This window comes from Canis lupus, chromosome 1, assembly GCF_003254725.2.
Source record: "Canis lupus dingo isolate Sandy chromosome 1, ASM325472v2, whole genome shotgun sequence".
Taxonomy (NCBI): Eukaryota; Metazoa; Chordata; class Mammalia; order Carnivora; family Canidae; genus Canis; species Canis lupus.
The window spans coordinates 89,007,449-89,033,414 of record NC_064243.1 but is presented as its reverse complement, the minus strand read 5'-3'; the positions used below and the strand labels follow the sequence as shown (position 1 = coordinate 89,033,414).

At 39.2% G+C, this 25,966-nt stretch overlaps 1 protein-coding gene across 1 annotated transcript in view; it reads left to right on the top strand.

Moving 5' to 3' along the window:
• PGM5 (phosphoglucomutase 5) overlaps positions 1–25,966 on the top strand; it is a 189,361-nt gene that overhangs the window by 105,098 nt on the left and 58,297 nt on the right. The window contains exon 7 of the mRNA XM_025423380.3: positions 8,354–8,469. Coding sequence (XP_025279165.1) covers positions 8,354–8,469 — 116 coding nt within the window. The remainder of the gene's footprint in view (positions 1–8,353; positions 8,470–25,966) is intronic.

Here is a 25,966-nt window from a genome sequence, read left to right as displayed (position 1 = left end):
CCTCAGAACTTACTCATCTTGACTGAAAATTTGTGCCCTTTGGCCAATGTCTTCCCATTATCCCCATCCCCTAGGCCCTGGCAACCACTAATCTATTCTCTATCAGTCTGCTTTTTTTTTAGACTCCATGTATAAGGGAGTTTTTGTTTTCTGCCTGGCTTATTTCACTTAGCAGAATGCCCTCTAGGTTCATGTATGTTGTCACAAATGGCAGGATTTCCTTTTATTTGTGGCCGAATAATATTCATTGTATATATACATATTCATATATACTGCATCTTCTTTATCCGTTTATCCATTGACAGACATGTAGGTTGTTTCCATATTTTGACTGTTGTAAACAATCGTGTAATGAACATGGACATGCAGATATCTTTTTGAGATCCTATTTTCATTGCTTTTGGGTATATACCCAGAAGTCAGATTGATAGATCATATGGTAGTTAACTATTTTTTAATTTTTTGAGGAACTTTCATACTATTTTCCATGGGGGCTGTACCAATTTACATTCCCATCAACAGTGCACAAGGATTCCCTTCTCTCTACCTCCTTGCCAGCTCTTATCTATTGTCTTTTTTTTTTTAATTTATTTTTTATTGGTGTTCAATTTACTAACATACAGAATAACCCCCAGTGTCTATTGTCTTTTTTAATAATAGCCATTCTAACAGATGTGAGGTGATATCTCATTGTGGTTTTCATTTGCATTTCCCAGATAATTAGTAATATTGAGTATCTTTCAGTATATCTGTTGGCCATTTGTATGTGTTCTTCAGAAAAATGTCTATTTAGATCCTTCACATATTTTTTTTTATTGGATTGTTTGTTTTCTGGTTGTTGAGTTGTAAGAGTTCCTTATGTATTTTGAATATTAATCCTTCATTGGATATAGGGTGTGTGAATATTTTCTCCTGTTCTGAGGTTGTCTTTTCATTTTGTTGGTAGTTTCCTTTGCTGTGCAGTAACTCTTTGGTTTATGTAGTCCCACTTGTTTATTTTGGGTTTTGTTGCCTGTACTTTTAGTGTTATATTAAAAAAATTGCCTAGACCAATATCAATGGTTAGTTTTGTCTATTTTGAACTACATGTAAAATTGAATCATACAGTATATATTCATCTATGCTGACTTTTTTAACTCAATGTTATATTTATGTGATGCATTCATATTTTTCTGTGTAGTGATAGTTTGTTCATTTTCTCTTTTCTATGCTTCTGTTTTGTGGAAATATGTCACATAAATAAATATACCATTGTCAGTACTGATTTGCATTCCTTTAGCAATACATGAATTCCCTATCTTCACCAGCACTTGGCAATACCACTCTTTTCAGCTAATCTTATGGGTGTGTAGTATTATCTCATTGTGTTTTTAATTTGCAGTTAAACATCTCTACTGATCCTGAACATCCTTTCATATGCTAATTGGTCAATTGGATATCCTTTTTTATAAAGTGCTTGTTCAAAATTTTTGCTCAAGACTTTTAAAAAGGTTATCTGCCTTTTTAACTGATGTATGAGTTTTTTTTTTGTATGAGTTTTTTTTAAATAAATTTATTTTTTATTGGTGTTCAATTTGTCAACATGTAGAATAACACCCAGTGCTCATCCCATCAAGTGCCCACCTCAGTGCCCGCCACCCAGTCACCCCCCCACCCCTGCCCACCTCCCCTTCCACCACCCCTAGTTCGTTTCCCAGAGTTAGGAGTCTTTCATGTTCTGTCTCCCTTTCTGATATTTCCCACTTATTTTTTTCTCCTTTCCCCTTTATTCCCTTTCACTAATTTTTATATTCCCTAAATGAATGAGACCATATAATGTTTGTCCTTCTCCGATTGACTTATTTCACTCAGCATAATACCCTCCAGTTCCATCCATGTTGAAGCAAATGGTGGGTATTTGTCGTTTCTAATGGCTGAGTAATATTCCATTGTATACATAGACCACAGCTTCTTTATCCATTCATCTTTCGATGGACACCGAGGCTCCTTCCACAGTTTGGCTATTGTGGACATTGCTGCTAGAAACATTGGGGTGCAGGTGTCCCGGCGTTTCATTGCATCTGTATCTTTGGGGTAAATCCCCAGCAGTGCAACTGCTGGGTTGTAAGGCAGTTCTATTTTTAACTCTTTGAGGAACCTCCACACAGTTTTCCAGAGTGGCTGCACCAGTTCACATTCCCACCAACAGTGTAAGAGGGTTCCCTTTTCTCCGCATCCTCTCCAACAATTGTGGTTTCCTGCCTTGTTAATTTTCCCCCATTCTCACTGGTGTGAGGTGGTATCTCATTTTGGTTTAGAGTTTTAAAATGTAAACTGCAGGGATGCCTAGGTGGCAGAGTGACTGAACATCGCCTGATCCTGGAGTCAAGGGATCAAGTCCCACATTGGGCTCCCTGCATGAAGCCTGCTTCTCCTCCCTCTGTCTATGTCTCTGCCTCTCTCTGTGTCTCTTGTGGATAAATAAATAAAATATTTAAAAAATAAAAATAATAAAATAAAATGTAAACTGCATGTAAGCCTTTTGTTGGATATATGGAAGGCAAATATCTTCTACTCCATGCTGTTGGGGGCTTTTAAAAAGGGAGCTGAGAATTCAGAGTGTAGAAAATAGGATCATGAGCCCTACTAGGCGCTCAAGAAAGTGAACATTTGAAGGGAAATCGAAGGAAGAGGAATCTGGATCTTGTTCTCTTTAAGTCTACTGTAGCTTTCTTGAAGTAGAATTCTAAGAGCAGCTGAATATGCTTCATATGCTTGATATAATCAATCATTGTTTATTTGGCTGTTCTCTCACGTGCTAAAAGGGAGTCATTAATCATTGATATTCCAGTAGAGTATATCACACATAATGATGTAATACTGTATAATTGAGTTAATAGATATTTGAATAACTACTCTGGCCATGCACTGTGTTGGAGACACAAAGATGGATATGTCAGCACCACTTAATTTGGTGAGCTTGTAGGGCACTGTTAGGATGCTTTTGTATCTGTTATCTTGTTTGATCATATGTGGGTAGGGTGATGACCAGATGAAATAGAAAAAGATATTCTCCTGATCCTCAAACCTTTGGTTTTCAGTCAGTCACTGCCTTAATTATATGAGATCTTTATTTCTAAGAAATGCCTTTGTCTCATCTTGATAACCCTACTAATTAATATCTTGTGAAATTCTCTTTCTTAAAATGATTACTTTAAATAAAACATGCAATGGGGCACCTAGAGTGGCTCAGTTGGTGAGTCTCTGACTCTTGATTTTGGTTCAGGTCATGATCTCAGGGTTATGAGATTGAGCCTCACGTGGGGCTCTGCACTCAGCACAGAGTCTGCTTGGAATTCTCTCTCCCTCTCTCTCTGCCCCTTCCCCTTCTCACACTCTCTCTGAAAAATAAATAAATAAATAAATAAATAAATAAATAAATAATCTTTTAAAATAAATGAAACATGCAGAAATGACATTTTTTTATATTTTTATTTTTAGGAAACTACAAGATAAAAAGACCATAAAATAGAGATACTTTATTCCCTGCTATCCAATAACAGCCATTAAATAATAGGAATTAGTCAACTGAAATCATACAGAATTTATTAAGGGCAGATCTGATAAGCTGTTATATTATTTTAAACACTGAAGAGCTATAAAAGTATGTAAGATTTAGTTTCTGCATCAAAGAACGTCTAATACATTGGTAGTGATGGTAGTGTGCATCTGTGTGTAGAAGAAAAGTGTTAAGGATGTGACAACATCAATGACAACATGAAGATAAAGACCTATGCTAAGTGAAAGGAAACATAATAGCAGGAAGGGTTGCTTTGGTTTGATTGTAATAATGAGGAAGGGTCATATTGATTAAGAAAATAGAGCTGCTACTACAATACAATATTCTTAGTCATCAAAAGTTAAAAATAGGTGTTCCTGATTGATGGTTGATTCTGCTCCAACTGGCAATTTAGAGACCTAGATTCTTCCACATTGTGAGTCTGCTGTCTTCAGTGTATAGCTTCCAGGTTTGCTGGGCTTGTCCACTTGAAGCTGGCAGAAGAAGAAAGAACATGGGGGATGGGAAGTTTTCATAGCCAGATCTAAAAAGGGTATATGTCATTTCCACTCAAGTTCCACTGGCTGGAACTCCACCATGTGGCCATAGCTGACTGGGAGGGAGGGTGGGAAGTGTAGTCCACCGTGTGTCCAGGAGAAGAGATGGATTTGTTGGTCACCTAGCAGCCTTTGCCACAGGCTTCATGGTGGCAGGGCATTTGAGATAGGTCTAAACAGGGCTCCTGGGCAGCTCAGTCAGTTAAGCATCTGTCTTTGGCTCAGGTCATGATCCCAGGGTCCTGGGATTGAGCCCCATGTCAGGCTCCATGCTCCCCAGGGAGCCTGCTTCTCCCTCTTCCTCTGCCCCTCCCCGTGCTTGTGCTCTCTTTCTCTCTCTCTCTCTCATACACACACACACACATACACACACACACACACACACAGTCTCTCTCTCTCAAATAAATAAATAAAATCTAAAAGAAAGAAAGGAAGGAAGGAAGGAAAGAAAAGAAAACAAAAGAAAACAAAAGAAAAAAGAAAGAAAGAAAGAAGAAAGAAAGAAAGGTCTTGAAACAACATGAAGTATTTTGACAGAGATTGGAAAGGATTAATCCAGGTAAAATGAAAAGCATGAAGAAGGACTCAGGAGCAGTCAACAACAGCAAAAATGAAAGAGCAAATTTGGAAAATAAGAGATGGTCCAGATATTAGGAACTTATAGTGACTTTCATGAGAGAAATTGTTGGAAAGATAGGTTGAGGCTGTTTCCAACCTGAAGCACATTTTTAGAGGTTTTAAAAATCAAACTGAGAAGCTTACATCCACTATGGGGTTTTTTTGTTTCTTTTTTAAAGATTTGTTTATGTGTGAGAGAGAGTGTGCATGTGCATGTGCACATAAGGAGAGGGGCCAAGGGAGAGTCTTTTTTTTTTTTTTCAAATTTTTATTTATTTATGATAGTCACAGAGAGAGAGAGGCAGAGACATAGGCAGAGGGAGAAGCAGGCTCCATGCACCGGGAGCCCGATGTGGGATTCGATCCCGGGTCTCCAGGATCGCACCCTGGGCCAAAGGCAGGCGCCAAACCGCTGCACCACCCAGGGATCCTGCCAAGGGAGAGTCTTAAGCAGACTCCATGCTGTGTGCAGACCCTGACACCTAAGCTGAAACCAAAATTTGGAGACTTAATGAGGGTACTGTCCAGGCATCCCTGTTCTTTTTTCTTTTTTTAACTCCAGATCTCAACCCCCCACTTGCTGGAAAATGGTTGTTGAGACTTGTTTTCTTTCTTTTTCTTTATACTCTAGTCTTCCCTAGAAAGTGAGTTTCTGTTTGTCTCCAGCACATGGTGGCAGTGGTTAAGAGAGGTGAAGACCCTCAGCATGAGCAGCTTCATTTTAAGCTTTCAGAAACTCTCCAGGGGATCTCCTGCCAAAAACCAGTCTAGAGCATGGTATCTGCTGAGTGCTGTGTTTGGGATGGATCCCAAGTTCAGTAGAGGGAGGAGGGAGGGGAATTCCTTTCTGACTCTAGGGCACAATCGACTCATGCTCAGGATCCCTGAACTTAATTACCCACATTGTTTTCTTAGCTTGCATAGCTGCAACTGTGGCTTATAGTTATAGAAGTATCCGGTCCTTTAAAATCCAGCCTCAACCCTCAGCCCAGTGACCTCCTGACAGTGATTAATGGAGAAGGGTGGGAGCGAGGGAAATCCTTTCCCCTCCCTTCAGATCTGCCAACTTGGCTTTGAACCTACAAGAATGTTTTAGCCAGAAAATATGTGTCCCCACACTCTCTACCCTTTTTCTTACCCTTACATCTGCTCCATGTTGCACATTCTAATAATATGCATTCATATTTGCTAAATTAGTTTTGACCTAGGCTTCACTATCTGCTGACTCTGGAAGTTTCTGTGTGAATTAATCCTCTTTCCCTCAGCTTCTGAGTATGAAATTGATGGCTATGAAAATGCACCTTTGATCTAAAATTTGGGAAGAATTTCTTTCATTGTTCCTACCAGGATATAAGTATGATTGCATATATTTCTTAGACCATTAAACAACAACAACAACAAAGCCTTTGATATAATATCCGAATATCTAAAAAGTGCTTCTTTTCAAAGCAAACTTGAAAGAGATTTAGTATATAATTTTTCAAAGTCCTGAACACATTGGCTATATTTGGATATTATGGAAAGGAAGGTGTTCGCTTTCCTGTGGCAAGAGTTTCTTGGTATTTTTTTTTTCTCTAGCTGGCCACAAAGCAAACCTAAAGAAATCATTATTTCATTGTGTCCTTTGTCCTCTGTATACTTTTTTTCCTCTTCTTCACCAAGATACCCTCATTGGTTCCTCTCCCTGGCCATCAGCTGCACTTACAGCCTTGGAAAAACTAAATTTTGCTGGTGGCAGGCATTTGGTGTTTTGCGTTTTGGCTGCTTGCATGTGGAGAAGAGGAAGCTCTTTAGGTCAATGGTACAGTACTAGATTGTTCCCCAACATACTCCCTGAGATCTACATACCTCTTACAACGTTTGGGGAGACAACATGGTATAGTGGAGTGGAACATGAGCAGCAATTAAGCAGATTTGTGTCCAAATTCTAGCTTTGCCTCTTACCTCTGTGAAACCGTAAACGGAACACTTGACCTCTCTGATCCTCTGAGCCTGAAAGGAGACAGCACTGATTAGTTTTAGCTGTTCCTGAAGTTTATCTCAGTGGCACAATGCAGTATTTATTTTCTTTAAGATTTTATTTATTTATTTATTTGAGAGAGACAGAGAGAGAGAAAGAGAAAGCATGAGTGGGGAAGAGGCAGATGGAGAGGGAGAAGCAGACTCCCCACTGAGCAGGGAGCCTGATGTGGGGCTCTGTCCCAGGACTCTGGGATCATGACCTGCCAAAGGCAGATGTTTAACCAGCTGAACCATCCAGGTGCCCCTACAGTGTATATTTTCTTGTTCCCACTTTCTTTTACTTGCTATAATGTTTGTGAGATTCATCCAAGTTGTTGCATGTAGCAATAGTTTGTTCAATAAAATTTATGAGAGTGCATTGTATGTCACAAATCATCTGTCTTTTCTACTCAGTGGATGTTTGCTTTGTTCAGTTCTTATGAATTGTGATGCTATGATCATTTTTGTAAAATCTTGTGTACATTCTCTGTTGAGTAATGTCACACACTGGGTTCCCAGGTATCAGCCGTCAGAGAGATTTTGTTTGCAAGAAATTTGTTCCTTTTTTGCCATCAAGGCCGAAGTTGTCCTCAAGAGCAGCACCTATATGGACGCAAAGGAGGAATTGGACACACAGAGAGAAATTGAACTGCAGTCCAGTCACAGCAAAGGACTCAGCCAACCTGTAGGGAGCTTTAGAGCTGAAATGGTCCCACAGAGTTGTGCCAAATAGGGGCAAGGAAGCTAGACCTTTATACACCCTTCATTTACCAGTCATTGGATGTGGATTGACCCAGGAAAGAAAGCATGATTTTGAGTGTGACATCTCTCTTTGGCAGAGAGTGCAGGCCACATCTGTGAACTGTTAGCCATCAACATTTCTAGGAACTGGTAGAATGAGTATTCCAATCCTAAAAGTCCTACTGTGTGTGTGCGTGTTGACAGTGAAGCAGAGATGTGCACCTCAGTGTCTACTACATGTTAATAGTAATTTCTAGGAGGTGAATTGCTGATTCATGAGATATGTGCATATTCATCTTTAATAGATATTGTCAAACAATATTCCAAAGCGTTTGTACCCAAACTCCCTCTTAATTTAGATTCTGAGAGGGGATCTCTGGGTGGCTCAGTGGTTTAGCACCTGCTCTCGGCCCAGGGAGTGATCCTGGAGTCCCAGGATCAAGTCCTGCGTCAGGCTCCCTGCATGGGGCCTGCTTCTCCCTCTGCCTGTGTCTCTGCCTCTCTCTCTCTCTCTCTCTCTCTCTCTCTCTCACTCTCTGTGTGTCTCTCATGAATAAATAAATAAAATCTTAAAAAAAAAAAGATTCTGAGATCCCCAAGTAGGATCTTACCATGAAGATAAAGGAACATTAATAGAAGGGAAACAGATATGTGAGAATATCCTATATATTAACTTAATATTTTCTATATTATGGGGAGAGCAAAATTAAGAACCACTGGAATAGACTATATACCATTTTCTGCCTATGGCTTAACATCCTGAAAAATGTCAACACTGTCCAGAATGTTCTGAAATCTAGTTATGGAGTTATTAAGTTCTAAAGATTTCCTTCTGTGCTGATAAAAGAAAGGAAAAGAGATACATGAGTTGACTGTTGCTTTGAATTTAATTTTTCAGAGTGGCCAAATCAATGAAGGTCCCTGTATATGAGACCCCAGCGGGATGGAGATTTTTCTCAAATCTGATGGACTCGGGACGATGCTCTCTGTGTGGAGAAGAGAGTTTTGGCACTGGTAGGTTTTGCTGGGGTGATGTCACTGGAGAGGGTGGCTGTGGCTGCAGCACTGAGTGGCCCCAGTTTGGAGGCCTATGACCCCACCGTGAATCAAAGGCTACAGGAAGAGATAATTAGAGGAAAAATCAGAGAAACCTGGTGGGATATGTGCTATCATACATTTATCTCTTATGTCCATTTTTTTCTTTTTTTAAAAAAAATTCCAGTTTTGGATCATATGGTAATTCTGTTTTGAATTTTTTGTTGAACCTCTACACTATTTTCCATAATGACTCTACCAGTTTACATTTCTACCAACATTGCACAAGGGTTCCCCTTTCTCCACATCTTCACCAACACCTGTTTTTTTGAATGTTGTTGATTTTAGTCATTCTGACTGGTGTGAGGTGGTATCTCATTGTGGTTTTGATTTGCATTTCCCTGATGATTGGTGATGTTGAGTATTCTTTCATGTGTCTGTTGGCCATCTGTACTTCTTTGGAAAATGTCTATTTAGGTCCTCTGCCCATTTTAAAATCAGATTGTTTGGGGGTTTTTTGGTGTTGAGTTGCGTAAGTTCTTTATATATTTTGGATATTAACCCCTTATTAGACATATTATTTGCAAATATCTTCTCCCATTCAGTAGGTTGCCTTTTTCATTTTGTTCATGATTTCCTTTCCTGTGCAAACACTTTTTATTTTTATGTAGCCTCAATAGCTTATTTTTGTGTTTGTTTCCCTTGCATTAGGAGACATATCTAGAAAAATGTTGCTGTAGCCAATGTCACATTTTTATGGTTTCAGTTCTTTAATCCATTTGAAGTTTATTTTTGTCCATGGTGGGTATTTACCCTAAGAAGATGAAAATGCTAATTTGAAAAGATATATGCACCTCTATGTTCATTGCAGCATTATTTACAATAGCTAAGATATGGAAGCAACTAAGTGACCATTGACAGATGAATGGATAAGGAAGATATCAGGTGTGTGTGTGTGTGTGTGTGTGTGTGTGTGTGTGTTGGAATATTACACAGCCATAAAAAGGATGAAATTATTCTATGTGCAACAACATGGACAGAATTAAAGAGCATTATGCTAAGTGAAATGTCAGACTGAGAAACATAAATAAATATGATTTAATTCATATGTAGAATATAAAAAACAAATGAATAGACAAAAAGCAAAATCACCCAAACATCTATCCATAGATGAATGGATAAAGAAAATGTGGTATACACTGCTATTCAACATAGTACTAGAGGTCCTTAGAGTCCTAGCCTTAGCAATCAGGCAACAAAAAGAAATAAAAGGCATTCAAACTGGCGAAGAAGAAGTCAAACTCTCCCTCTTCCCAGATGACATGATACTGTACATAGAAAACCCAAAAAACTCCACCCCAAGATTGCTAGAACTCACACAGCAATTCGGCAGTGTGGCAGGATACAAAATCAATGCCCAGAAATCAGTGGCATTTCTATACACTAACAATGAGACTGAAGAAAGAGAAATTAAGGAGTTAATCCCATTTACAATTGCACCCAAAAGCATATGATACCTAGGAATAAACCTAACCAAAGAGGTAAAGGACCTATACTCTAAAAACTACAGAACACTTCTGAAAGAAATAGAGGAAGACACAAAGAGATGGAAAAATACTCCATGCTTATGGACTGAAAGAATTAATATTGTGAAATATCAATGCTACCCAGGGCAATTTACACATTTCATGCAATCCCTATCAAAATACCATGGATTTTCTTCAGAGAGTTGGAACAAATCATCTTAAGATTTGTGTGGAATCAGAAAAGACCCCAAATAGCCAAGGGAATATTAAAGAAGAAAACCAGAGCCGGGGGCATCACAATGCCAGATTTCAGGTTGTACTACAAAGTTGTGGTCATCAAGACAGTGTGGTACTGGCACAAAAACAGACACATAGATCAATGGAACAGAATAGAGAATCCAGAAATGGACCCTCAACTTTATGGTCAACTAATATTAGACAAAGCAGGAAAGACTATCCACAGTCTCTTCAATAAAGGTGTGGAGGGTGTGGAGAAAGGGGAACCCTCTTGCGCTGTTGGTGGTGGGAATGTGAACTGGTGCAGCCACTCTGGAAAATGGTGTGGAGGTTCCTCAAAGAGTTAAAAATAGAACTTCTCTATGACCCAGCAATTGCACTGCTGGGGATTTACCCCAAAGATACAGATGCAGTGAAACACCGGGATACCTGCACCCCGATGTTTCTAGCAGCAATGTCCACAATAGCCAAACTGTGGAAGGAGCCTCGGTGTCCATCGAAAGATGAATGGATAAAGAAGATGTGGTCTATGTATACAATGGAATATTACTCAGCAGTTAGAAACGACAAATACCCACGATTTGCTTCAACGTGGATGGAACTGGAGGGTATTATGCTGAGTGAAATAAGTCAATCGGAGAAGGACAAACATTATATGGTCTCATTCATTTGGGGAATATAAGAATTAGTGAAAGGGAATAAAGGGGAAATGAGTGAAAATATCAGTGAGGGTGACAAAACACGAGAGATACCTAACTCTGGGAAACGAACAAGAGGTAGTGGAAAGGGAGGTGGGTGGGGGGTGGGGGTCACTGGGTGATTGGCACTGAGGGGAGCACTTGGCGGGATGAGCAATGGGTGTTATGCTATATGTTGGCAAATTGAACTCCAATAAAAAATTTTTTAAAATTAAAGAAAATGTGGTATATATACACAGTGGAATATTACTCAGCCATAATAAAAATGAGATCTCGCCATTTGCAGCAATATGGATGGACCCAGAGGGTAGAGCATTAAGTCAAATAGATCAGTAGAGAAGAACAGGTAATATATGATTTCACTCATATGTGGAATTTAAGGAACAACAACAACAAAATGAACAAAGAAAAAAGAGACAAACAAAAATCGGCTCTTAAATACAAAGAAAAAAACTGATGGTTGCCAATGGGGGTCGGGGGAGAGATAGGCAAAATAAGTGAAGAGGAGTAGGAGATCCAAGTTTCTAGTTACGGAATGAATAAGTCATGGGAATGAAAGGCACAGCACAGGGAATATAGTCAAAGGTAATGTGCTAGTGTTATATGGTGACAGATAGTAGCTACACTTGTGGTGAGCATTACATTATGTATAGAGAAGTTGAATCACTATGTTGTATACCTGCAACTAATGTAACATTGTGTGTCAACTGTACTCAAATAAAAAATATTTTAAAGTTTCCATTTCTTTACAAAATTATCTATTATGGCAATTAAAAATTTTTTTCTTCTAAGATTTTATTTATTTATTTATGAGAGATACAACGAGAGAGGTATTTATTTATGAGAGATACAACGAGAGAGGCAGAGGCATAGGCAGAGGGAGAAGAAGGCTCTGTGCAGGGAGCCCAATGCAGGACTCGATCCCAGGACCCCAGGATAATGCCCTGAGTTGAAGACAGACGCTCAACCACTGAACCACACAGGTGCCCCTTAAAAAAATGTCATGATAGTAGAGACTATATCATATTGAATTCCCATGGGCCTATCACCTAGTTTCAATCTTCATCAACTCATGATCAGTCTTACTTTATCTTTACCTTCATCTGCAAGGTGAGTGCCCCTCTCTAGTGTGTGAAACAAGCCCTAGTGTGAATCATTAAGTATACAAGCTATTGAGAAAAAAATATATAATACCACATTACCATTGTCACACCTAAGATGTTAAGAATTATTCTTTTTTCAGTATTTTAAAGATGTTATTTCATTGTCTTCTGGCTTGCATATTTTCCAAGAAGGATGCTTCAGTTCATGTCCTTGTTCCTCTATGTTTAAACTCTTCCCAACCTCTACCTCCGGCTGCCTTCAATATTTTCTTTTTATGTTTTGTTTTCAACAGTTTAATGATAATATATCTAGTTTTTTTTTTTTAACCTTGCTTGGGGTTTTAGGGATTCTTGGATATATTGCTTATTGTCTTTCATTAATTTTAGAAAATTCTCAACCATTACCTTTTTAAATATTTCTCCTTCCCCATTGTCTCTCTCTTCTTCTGGGGTTTTGATTATACACGTTAGTTGATTTGTGACCATAGGCTGTCTCAGAGCTCTTTACACGTTCTGTTTGTTTTGTTTTCCTTTTTCTTTTGTGTTTCAGTTTAGATAGTGTCTATTGTCATTGTCTTTAAATCATTCTTTCCTTAGCTATGTTCAATCTTCTGGTGAGCCTAATGAAGGAATTCTTCATCTCTGATATTCTTTTTTATTTCTAGCATTTCTCTTTAACTCTTCCTATAATTTTTATCTTGGTGAAAAAATTCTCCATATGTTTATATATGTTGCTTATCTTTTCTATTGGATCATTTTAACATTCAAACATAGTTATTCCAAACTCCCTCCCTGTTATTTCTAAAATCTGGTTTATCTCTGATTCTGGTTCTCTTGATTGTTTTATTTCTTGATAAAGCAGTGGCTTACTCTTTCTTGCTTTTTGTGCATCTCACGATTTTTCATTGAATGCTGGACAGTATGTATATAAGAATAGTAGAGACTCAGGTAAGCAATATTTATACACAGAAATGGGCACACCTCTTTTATCAGGCCACTACTGTGCAAGGTTAAATTAATGTAGTTAGGAGTTGAACTGGGCTTGGATTTTATTGTTTCTATTATAATTTTTAGTGTTGCATAGGGTTCAAATTCTTCCAGAAGTGGTATATTTTTACTGTGTGCCAAAAGCAAAGGGTGCTAGAAGAGATTTTTCAGTGTGTCTGTTTCATCTGCAGCTTTCAAAGTTACTGCATGTCTGTGATACAAGATAGACCTCTATGGTCAGGTGCTTGACCCTTCTCCAATGGCAGCAGACATCTGCTTAGTATTGGTGTTTGCTACCTATGCTATTTCCAAGGGCAGAGGGTTTTTACTTCAATCCCTATTTCATTAGCAATGGATTTTTGCATGGGCTCTTAGGATGAGAAAGTTTGCAAGTCATACATCCAAAAGTTTAAGCCTTTTGTTTTCTATCAAAGAAGGATTTGGGGAGCTGGAAGGGCTTCATGCTTGTCTTTCAGCAACTGATCATTGCCTGCATGCCAGCACCAGAAAGTCTCCTTCTCTGTTTTCCGATCTTTTCTATAAGCACCCAGTGAAGGTTTGTGGGAAATAACTTGGAAATGTGTTCCTTATATTCAGGACTCTAAGCAATTTTAGACTAATATGATAAGCTATACTTGGCCTTTAACAATTTTTGAAACTTTTAAGCAACTTATTTTTTACTTGTATGGAAGCATCCTCTTTTTCTCTGATCTACCAAAGGGGAGATGGTTTTGTGTCCTGTTTCTCCTTGAAGAGGCCTGTCACTTTTTGGAATTTACTTACTTTATTGCCTTATGACTTCATATTTCTAATGAGTTCAAGAAAAGCTATGATTTTGTAAGTTTCCTGGCCTTTGCTTATTACTGGGAAAGGAATGGTATTCTCTTATAGATTTCCATACCCTAAAGAGAAATGCAGAAGTAGAATTCCAAGAGTAATTTTTAAATAATTTCTCCTATTCTCACTCCTTCCTTGATAGTTTTTTTCCATTTGGGATCCAAAAGATTTTACTTTATAACTGGTTGATGTCTCCTAAGTATCTTTTTACCTGCAAATCTCCCTTTTACATGTTCTTTTTCTAATTTATTAACTAAGGAAATTGGGTCATATGTCCTATAAAGCTTTGATTTTAATGTTGATATTTCCATTTTTCTTTCTAAAATATTTGGTGCTTACATCAGGTGAAGCTATTGATTAATATGCCTTTTCTCTTCTTTGCAACCACCTTAGCACATTCTAGTATTAATTACAGCATTTTCTTTTTTAAAAATTATAATCTCTTGTGATTTTTAAAAGGTAAATGGTCATATGATTTGTGACTAAAAGATTTTTTATGTTTCCTTTTCTAATATTTACACCCTTTATGTCATATTCTTATTGCATTAGGTATAACAATAATTGTTATAATTCATGATTTTAATGGAAATGGACTTAATATTTTACTGTCTGTTTTGGTGATTGCTTTTCAAAAAATTTTAAAAATATTTTATTCATTTGGGAGGGAGAGGGGTAAAAGGAGAGGGAATTTCAAGCAGATTCCATGATGAATAAGGAGCCCTATCCTGGGCTTGATCTCATGACACTGCGATCATGACCTGAGAGAAATTGAGAAAGAGTCAGACAGACACTCAACCCACTGAGCTAACCAGGCGCCCCGGTGATTGCTTTTTAATGTTGGTGAAATCTTTATCAGGTCTATGTATTTTTTTCCTATTTTCATTTCACTCAGAACCTTGTTAGAAACTGTTGCTGGATTTATCAGGTGTCCTTTCAGAATCAGGTGATATGGTAGTCTTTTTTTCTCTTTTATTATGAATGTAATGAAATATGATTGATTTGCTGATATCAAACCATCCTTGAATTCCTGAAAATGAGTCCTGTTTGGCTATGCTTAAACAGAATGTAGTAAAACCACTTTAACTGGTTATAAGATAGCATTTCGAGATATTTCAGGATTCCTGAAGAAATTTCATTCTGGAGAATTTTCTTCCTTACTCCCTCTAGTGGGTAGATGGTGTGTATTTTTGTTTCCTTGGGAAAGGAGAGACCATATCAAGCTCTCTCAAGTGCTACTGTTTAGACTCAGAATGTATGGCTGGTAGTTGTGCTAAGGTCAGTCCAGAGTCAGTCCAGTGTGATACCTTCTTCCTGTTGAGGCCCTAACACATACAACAGGCTCTTGCCTTTTTGGTATTCTACATGTCTAAACCAGTGACTGTGACTCAAAAAATCAGGGATTATATTTAATTTTAGTAATTCTTCTTCTGGTTATTAAAATAACACAGATCTAGCAAGTGGAATGGAAAGTGGTGAGCTCAGGTTATCCCTCCCTCTCTCTTTGTCTTTAGAAGCATTTATTGAGCATTACAATATGTCATATATTTATAGGCTTTAACATTGCAGGATAAAATATTACATGCATAAACCATATTATACCATTAGTAACAAATATTTGCTTACTTCAATTTAATAAACACTTATTCAGTATTTACAGAGTACAGGATATTATACTGCATGATACTTAGAATACAAAATGCTATGATGTACTCTTAAGGAACTCAAGATCTCTGGATACATCATTAGAAAGATGCATAGATGACTGTTTTATGACACAGAAACATAAAGAAAAGAAAAGAAAAAAATGTTTATGTGTTTTATGACACATAAACATAAAACATCTCATAAGAGATGAAAGGACTGGACCATGCCAGATGGAGGGAACAATGCCAAGAAAGAAATAGAGGTTGGAGAGCAGGGGACATGTGTTGCAAGTAGCCAGTTGTTCAGTTTGTCTAAAGCAGTATTTTCTAAATCAAGACTCCTCTGGAGTCATGAGATTAATTAAATGTCATGAGCAACTTTTGAAAAACAAATTGATTAGACCGGAAACCTCTTAGAATGCATTGTGTTTAGTAAAGGTAATGTTTCTGAGAAATATGTACATATAAATGTGCACACAAGTATCTATGTGTGTACTAGGTCTCATTGTCAAGTGTGTTTATTGTGGGTGATGGCCAAAAATGTCTGAAAAAGCAGACAGAGGTCAGCAAACTTTTTCTGTAAAGGGTTGGATAATAAATACTTTGGGTTTTGCAGACCAAGAGAATACGTACTGTCTCCTTCACACTCAGCTCTGCCACTGTAGCACAAATGCAGCCATAGATAATATGTCAGTGAATGAGAATGGCAGTGTTTGAATAAAAATTTATTTTTATTTTTAAAAATATTGATTGTTTAATTGATATATGAGAGACACACACACAGAGAGGCAGAGACATGGGCATAGGGAGGAGCAGGCTCCCAGATGGGAGCCTGATGTGGGACTCAATCCCAGGACCCTGGGATTATGACCTGAGCCAAAGGCAGATGCTTAACCACGGAGCCACCCAGGAGTCCCTCAATAAAAATTTATTTACAAAAATAAACCTAAGTCCAAATTTGGTCCATGGGCCAAAGTTTACTAACATATAGGGTAAGTTAGAGGAGGGATTATCAAGAAGCAGTGCCAGAGATATAAGTGAGCAGGGGACAGTTTGTGAAGCCCTTCACCTGTCTAGCTTTGACATGGGTATATGATTCACGGGGACCTAGGGGACCATAGTCTGCACTGGAGGGAGGTCTGCTCGCAAACACCTTTCAGCAAACTTTGCTCTCAGACAGTGATGCTAATGGCAACTTGTAGGTTGGCCTAGGTGGAAATTTTAAGTCTCACCATTTTTACTTGTTTATCATTTTCCTTTAAAGGAGTACCAGGTAATGTCTTTCACTGTTCTTCTGGTTCAGGTAACATTTGCTTTATTAGCCTGATTTGACAGATGAAGCTCCTGAGCCCAAGAAGTAGTTGAGTGACTCACGCAGGGCCTCACGGCTTAGCAAAGGTCCCCACTTGAATTACCTTACCATTGAACTTAAAGACTGGTCTCCTGCCTTACACTGTGTGCTGTTTTTCCACCATGCTGATCATCAGTCTTTTCCAATGAAAGAAGTGATTAACTCCATCTTTCAGACATTCAATAGTAAGGGACTGTTAGAAGGCCAGCAAAGCTGGACCACTCAGTCTTGCAAAGAGAAAAGTAGCTTCATTTTGCTCTTATTCTGGGCTTTAGTGCCAGTTCCTGAGTAGTGCTGAGCTGGTGTGTCAGAATCGCCTGGGAAACTTGCTAAAAATATACATGTTTTCTATCCTATCCTTACTTGGAATCTCTGGAAGAGCCCAGCCTGAAAAATCTGCATTTTATATAAGGATTGTGTGATTTTTTTTTTAAAAAAATTTATTTATTTATTTATTTATTTATTTATTTATTTATTTATTTGAGAGAAAGTGTGAGCAAGCACAAAAAGGGGCAGAGGGAGAGGGAGAGAGAAACTTTAGCAGACTCCTCACTGAGCTTGGAGCCCCATGCAGGGCTTGATCTCATGACTCAGATCACAACCCAAGCCAAAACCAAGATTCAGACACTCAACCGATTGTGCTACCCAGGGTCCCCCTGTGTGATTTTGATGTGCATTCAGAAGTAGGAAATATTGCTCTGGTGAAAACCAGGTATTTTTTTTTTTTTCATTGAGAGTGGTAGAGAGGGGCACCTGGGCTCAGTGGTTGAGTGTCTGCCTTTGGCTCAGGGTGTGATCCTGGGGTCCTGGGATCAAGTCCCACATTGGGCTCCCTGCAGGGAGCCTTCTTCTCCATCTGTCCGTGTCTCTGCCTCTCTCTGTGTGTCTCTCATGAATAAATAGATAAAATCTTTAAGAAATAAAAAAAAAAAGAAAGTGGTAAAGAGAGTATCCTTGAGGTGCCATGGGATATGGTATGGGAAGTCCAGAGGCCTAGAAACGTGAGGCTGATGAGTATGTACAAAATTCTTAACTGCCAGCTTCAAGGTCAAGCCTCATGACCTCTGTGACCCCCAGTTCCAATCTGTAAAAGTCAGCTGATTATAGGAGCTCCCTATCTATCTTGAAATATGATTTTCAGAGGGAAGTGAGCTCACTAAGGGAAGAGAAAGTGGAAAGGACAGATAGGAAGGTTTTAGATCTGAAACTGGGGAAGTGCTCCTAAAATGTACCCAAGCTTTCTTGAGTGGAGGCCTTTTCCCGCATCCCTAGGGCATGAAGCTGTGTACCAACTAGGAATGCATTGTTGAGTGCCAAGAAAGCTTGAAAATATGGATCTGACTCAGGCCTAAAAACGTCAAGCTTTTTTTCCAAGACAGGCAAGATATATCCTGAGTGGAAGTTTCCCTTGCCAGCTTCTTGAGCTCCTAGAACTTTCCAAGGTAATAAGCCAGTTATAGGATCAGAGTTCAGACTTCTCTCCTAGGAAAGGTTCAGATCCTGAACAATAGGAAACCTGTATTTATGGTTCTGTCAAAGAACCAAAATCACTTAAGAAGCCAGATCATCTTTTGTGCTAGGACCAGGTATTCACCTACTTCCTGGGAAGAGCCTTGGAAAACTACCTTACAGAGAGAAAGAAGAAGGTTTTATAAATTCTCAGATATAAAAAGAAGAAAACTGGTCATCTAAATGGCATTCTGGCTACTTTTCTAAGGTTCCAAATTTGAAGGGATCTGGACTTGTTCCCATACACAAAAGAGGATATATGAAACAGCTAAACCTTAGATCTATAAACCAAAAATGTTGAAGTTCCTTTTTTTGGGGGGGTGGGGGGGAGGCAGTTTGACATTGGTGGATGACGCTCTTCTGGTTTCCATCATTGACATCAGTTTTCTAAGTCATACCATTTTGGGACTGTATGAATTGTCACAGCCCAAAGAGTCTTCCTTTACAGGCAACACTGAAGAATTGGTGTGTTTGTGAAAGCCTGGATGAACTCTAAGCTTGACCATCACCTTGAGTATTACTATTACTTTTATCACGTATTCTTAAAAAGCTCATGTTAATAGCCATACAAATGTGTTGAATAAAATCAAGCAACATGACAAGAAAGTACTCCCTGCTGAGTTTTTCACAATAATAATCTCTTTGAATGAGTACTTAGTATGTGCCAGGGCATTGCTAAACCTTCTGTATATGTCCATCTCTCTCTGAAGATTTGGAATTGAATCCACGTCTCCTGGCACCAACATGACTTGTCCATCATTGTCACACCAACTTTTTCCACTGTCAACTTTGGAGCACAGCCTGGTACTCTTGAAGCTGGCTATTTTTACATCTGCCCAGTCTCTAGTACAAAAGGGAGAGACCAAGTGTATGCATGCATTCCATGTCACAAGAAATTTCAAATTTTTGAGATTGGTTAGATCTTTCTGCTTGCTGTGCAGAAATCATCAATGCCCTGAGGACAAGGGCCATGACTATTTTGTTCAGCTTTGTTTCTTTGATATATGGCAGGTCTTGAGTAACTATTTGCTGGATAGATGGAAGGAGAGAGGGAGGGATGGTAGAATGGAGGTAAGTTAAGGTAGAAGAGGAAATGAAGGAAGGCTGGAAAGATGGATGGAAAGTGGATGGATAGAAGGAAAGTAAGGAAGAAACAAAGAATTTCCATTTTGCTATTTCTTCTTTGCATTATTAGTAGTTATATTTTTGGCATTTTTGAGTCGATATATTTCTGGAGATCTGGATATTTCTATCCCAGGATTTGGGAGGATTTATAAAGACAAACCCACCCACACAAATATAGACCAATTGGAAGGGAGTGAGGAGGGATGTTATGAATTATAGTAAAATCAGAGTTACATAAAATTTAAACTAAAGTTTTAATATTTTCAGTCATCATGCAGTTACTAGCTCAAACTAATAGCTAACAAAAAAAAATTAATAGCTGACAAAGTTGGGGCACCTGAGTGGTTCAGTGGTTGAGCATCTGACTTTGGCTCAGGTCACAATCCTGGGGTCCTGGGATCCAGTCCCGCATCAGGCTCCCCACAGGAGGCCTGCTTCTCCCTCTGCCTGTGTCTCTGCCTGTCTCTCTGTGTATCTCTCATGAATAAATAGATAAAATATTTAAAAAATAGCTAACAAAGTGCTTCTAGGAAGATTCCTTCCCAAAGTCTGTGTTAATGAGCAGATTTTAAATTTTAAGTACTGTTAAGGATTTGTAATTTGTTTTATTTACCTGTTCATTTCCTGTGTGTGTAGTTTCTGACAATTACCTGTAAAGAGCCACATGTTCAATAGTGGGCCAGATTCTAGCTTTAGGGATCTTTTGTGTGTACTAAATTCGTACAGCCTTCAACATAGGCATTCTCTGCTGTATAGTCTTATGTTTTATATTATTGACTTATTCTCCAGTTGCTTTATGAAAGGACATTTTATTTCCCCTAATAGTTATATAATTTATAACATTTTTCACAGCCATGCTTTTTCCTTTGTTTATATTTTACATGTGACCCACGTACCTCCTAACTCAAGATTGGGTTCACAGGACTGCTGTTGAGCAAATATTGAATAGATTTAACTGTCCCTTTTTTATATAATGATTTCACTAAATATTGTATATTTTTAAAAAGATGAAATAAAGGAAAACTTTAGCCAATTCCCTATCTAGATGATCACTAACTCTACATTTGTTCTCTAGGGCAGAGAAAGAGGCCCATGGACATGTGAATTGCAGATTATTGAGGTTCTATCACATTTCTTTCTCCTATTCATGGCCAATTTGTGTAAATTTGTCTGGGTAGCAGATGTGATGTGAGAAGGCTGTGGTGACAGCATTATCAGTGCTGGGAGAGCAGTTTCTCTGCCCAGCTAGTTGAGACAGGCTATGTGCACATGTGCAATTCAATCTAGGCTAGGCCAGAGTGCAGAGGTGCCATGATTGGCATCCCCAAGAGCCTCCTCATAAAGTCTGAAAACTGAGATTCCCTTCTGGGCCCTCCACAAACTATCTTATCCCTGTGCTGGAAAAACAGAGCTCCACCTGGAGTGGGAAGAATGTCTCCAGCACATAAAATCCTTTTCTTGGGGCCTCCTCAGTTTTAGTTGCACTGACCCTTCAATTCATCCTCCAAGCTGTTGAAAAGTGGTGAGAGAGGGTGCGTGTAATGCCTGAGTCTGCAGAGTGGGCCTCGGAGGCTGTGTGCATGCTTAAACGAGGGCACTTTGAGACCGAGAATCCTCGGAAATCCTGGTACTTAGCCACAGATGAAGGATCACAGACAGACTCCAAGTTTCTTTGTCCACAAGGTCTACAAAGGACTTCTTACAAGGGGGCCCATCCGTTGGCATTTAAGATGCAATTCTTAGACTTGTGTTTGGAGGCTTCCCCAACTGCTATCTCCTAGTTACTAGGTAACCCCACGGAAACAAAGTGTAATGACTCTGGAGTGACAGGTCCTCACTCACCTGGAGTGATATGGTGCCAACCTTAAATCCACTGGAGAGATTTCTGGTTCAACTTATGACCTGTCAAGGAGCAGTTCTCAGGGAGTCATGTTGTTTTCATCAGCGCCGGTGACAAAAAAACAGGTGGGATGTATGAGTTAGGAGGTCCCATTGTCCCTTACCTTCCAGTGCTGGTGTGCTCATGTGAGGGAGTTGTGTCAGCTGGCTGGCCACCATATTGTTTACACTTTCACCTTGTCCGGATGAATGGCTTGATTGCCCTGGGGGCACATGTTAATGAAATATTGCTGGTATGTATGATTTATTGAGCACCTCCCAAGTGATAGATACCCCTCCTATATATTATTCCATGGAGACTTCTCAACAGTGAAGTAAGGACCATTATGGTCTTTCATTTTCCAGAAAAGCTTACTGAGGCTTAGGGAAGAAGATCAAGCCAATGATCAAGGTAACAAAGTCAGGATTCAAGCCCAATCTCACTGGCTCCACAGACCCTGCTACCCCTGTTTGAAGACAGGCAGAGGGATCATTTACTCCCCTGAGGTTATTCTTTTAGATGGGAATGGGATGAATACCGAGGAACTTGGGAGAATGGTGTCATGTGAACAGCACAATCCTAGGACTTGACAAGCCTAGCTCCAACCTTGACCCCCTCTATATGTGGTTGAGCCACCTTAGATTGTTTAACTTTTCTGGACCTCAGTTTCCTCATTTATAACATGAGTGTTCAGTCAGATGATCTGTCACTTTTTTTTCCCAATATAACCTTCCAGGTTGCTTCTAGTTAGCTAGCTACTTTTAGTGAGAAGTGAATCTGATGAATTAGATCTAGCTACATACTAGAGTTTCACTCAGTCATTGATTTGTTCATTCAGCGGATATTTATCGGATGCCTTCTATGAGCCAGGGCAAGGGAGAGAATGATGAATAATTTCAGACACAGTCTTTTCCCTCATGGAGCTTATTGAGTATTGCCATGGTTAGGGTATTAGTCAAATGCCCTGCAGTATATTTGTGTCAAAGACTGTCATTGTTGTCATCACCACCACCACCACCATCATCATCATCATCCAATTTATTGCCACATAGTATTAGTCATTGGGATCTATGTTGGCCACAGCACAAGATGAGCTATACTTGTCAGTTACTGCCATCCTACATTTTTGAGCAGACAGCTGGCCTGTTACTGGATATACATATCCTGGCCTGCTTATATACAGAATTATTTTGTTCTCCACCTGGTGAAAATTTTAGAGCATTTGTTTTTTGAAAGCATTTATTTTTTAAGCATTGGAAAGTGATATTTTTCCATGAGACTTGCTTTTGGGCAAGATTTAAAAAGCTGAAAGTAAGCGATTTGAGACATGAAGAAAAGCAAAACCCCAAAACCAACCCATCACAATTCAACAGCAGGTTTTCAAATCTCAGATTCACCTTTAGGCAGTGTCTCCCAATTTTCCCTTATAACTCCACTATTTAAAAAAAAAAAAAAGACAAATCCTTGTCTTGAGTGGCTGAAAAGAGGATGGGAAGAATTTCATGGCAAACTAGTGGAAACTTTGTTTGTAAATGGGAAGGATGAATTGATCTGAGAAAAGAAGCAAAGGGAAATTGGCAACTTTTCCTGACTGTGTGAGAAGGAGGAAGTGCACATTCATGACCCACATCCTCAGGATGGTTGCCTGAGTTTGGCCACATGGGGTGTTTTCTCTGGCGTACTGCAGCCCTGAGAACCACCATCGTACCTGGGCTTGCTGATTGTAGCGAAGTCCATCGGTGTCAGAGTCAAACTGCACAGGGTTGGCCACTAGTTGCTGTGTGACCTCATACAAATGGTCTAACTACCATCTCTTATTTGTATAAAAGGAGTTATGCAGTTGTGAAAATTGGATGATAGATGTGTGAGATACTTAGTAGTGTCTGGTGCCTTGCTGCTATTCCATTTTGGAATTTATCGTGCTTCATAATCCTCCTTCAAGAGCAAGGGCATATACCTCCTGTCATTTATGATTCCGGGAACGGTGCATGTACTGAACCTGCACAAATCCTAAAAACCATCAGGGACCTATTTAAGTGAGTGGCCCTTCTTAGGAGATGACCACCCATCCTGGCGTGCCTGGGACTGAGAGGTTTTCTGGGGAGTGGGACATTTACTGCTATAAAAGATCTTGGGCAAACTGGGACGAGTTGGTTACCCCAAAATTGGCAAAACCCTCACATGTTTTCCAGACAAAAAGGGCAGGGAGAAACGAAAATCCCTGACATGCTTCAGCAAGAGCCACCCACCCGAGCAAGGCCTGTGGTACCCGCCAAACTACAGACCAGTGGTCACTTTCATTTAGGACCAAATTTGAACAAATAGAGGAAGAGGCCTAATCCACTACCCCTAAGCAATCTGCCCCTAACATGGTCCTATTTTGACTATTCTTCTCCTAAAATAGTGGCTCTCAATCCCAGCCACCCATGAGAATCACTTGAGGAACTTTAAAAAAAATACTGATGCCTGGGTCCCATTGCCAAAAATTCTCATTTTAGTGGTCAGGAACGACGCCTGTGCATTGGTACTTGGTTTTTTTTTTTTTTTTTAAGTTCGTTAGGTGATTCTAATTTGCAGCCTGGATTAAGAATCATAACAGCCGTTTTAGCTTGGGGCCTGCAGCAAATTGCAAATGATATCTATTTTCCTAATTGACAAGTTCGGACGTTCCTGATCTGAGTCTCAGCTGAGATGACTTAATCTGTTAGGAACTTGTGTGACGTTTTATTGAGTTGATTTGCCTATGCTGGGATTTCCATTCAGACAATCCCTTTAAGACTGAGTATGCTCTTTAGTTCCCCCTTGTCTTTCATGAAGCCACTAGTCTTACTGGTGTCTGCCTACCTGAAAGTAGCAGTATGGTTTTAAAATGAGAAAATTCAAAGTTGAATTTGAGTGGAGTGGAGGAGAGGATAGGGATATTTCTGATGAGAAAAAAATAGACCTGAGTGCCCTCTTTCTAGTATCTGGGTGGGGATGGCAACTTCTCCAATCTTTGGGCTGGGCTGGCCTGGATGGAGGAAGGCAAGGAGAGTGGTACTTCTGAGCTTTGGGAATATGGCTAAAAGCTCCTGGCGAGGTCCTCAACCAGGTGGCCAGGTTTCCAGAGGAACAAGCTTCAAAAATTGTACTGGTATTACTCAGTGCTAAAAATAAATAAGCTATCAAGCCATGAAAATTCATGGAAGAAACTCGAATGCGTATTACTAAGTGAAAGATGCCAGACTGCAAAGGCTCCATACTGTGTGAGTCCAACTATATAATAATTTGGAAAAGGCATAACTATGAAGATGGAAAAAGTAGAGTAGTTTGTCATGTTTGTCAAAATCATTGCATGTACACCAAGAGCGAACCCTAGCATAAACTATGGACTTCAGGAATTAATCATGCGTCAGTGTAGGTTCAGCAGTTATAACAAATGTCCCACTCCAGTGGGGAATGTTGATGGTGGGGGAAGTTGTATTTGTGTGACGACACGGAGTATCAGGGACTCCCCATACTTTTCATTCCATTTTGCTGTGAAGCTAAAGGTAGGCTACAAAATAAGCTTCCCCCAAGGCCAAAGTTGACAGTTCAGCTGCACATCTTCTTCCTTTTCTCACCTTTTGTTAGTTACTAAAACCTTACAGGACATTCCTGATCCTAATCGCAAGTCCTGTGAGACCCACAAGGATGGGGGTCATATTCAGTCTCTATGCTCTAAAAAGCTATTACTCAGTGGAAGAAATGAGATGATTGATAGATTCAAAGTTCATCACCTGTTTATAAGTGGTAGCGATCCTTTTAATATCCCAACTAGCTCTTTGATAAATGGAATTGAATGGCCTCAAATGGGAACTTCTACCCACCACTGAAAACTTTTTGTCTTTTTTTTAAAGATTTTATTTATTTATTCATGAGAGACAGAGAGAGAGAGAGAGACAAAGAGAGAAAGAGAGAGAGAGAGGCAGAGACACAGGCAGAGGGAGAAGCAGGCTCCATGCAGGGAGCCCGATGCAGGACTCGATCCCAGGTCTCCAGGATCACACTCTGGGCTGAAGGCAGGTACTAAACCGCTGAGCCACCCAAGGATCTCCAACTTTTTGTCTTATAGTGAAAAAATACATGTGTCTTCTGGAAATAGATCAAAAGAAGAAGAAAACTCCTGTGATTCTATCATTTCAGAGATAACTATTGGTAGTGGTTAGGTGGTCCTCCTCTTGTTCACCTGTGCACATACAGATAGACATACCTACATATATTTTGCTACAAAAACATACTGAAAATTCCTCCTTGGAAAACTGATTTATTCCATTTGTGAAAATTGGATGAGCATCTAAACAAGATTTTGGATGGATTTTCCACAATTATCCTGATGTTTAACGATTAGCCTTTATTTTTCCAATTTTCCTCTCTTCCCTTAGCTACTTCAGTCTTTATGGCTAAAAGGTTAAAAAAATAGAAGAGCTCGGACCAAAGCTGAGTGGCATTTTAAAGACTATTGATTATTACTGCCAGATTATGTTATCAAATTCTACACAATTATACTAATACTTTACTGGTACTAGGTATTCCCCTTCTCCTAACTGATCTTTGCTAATT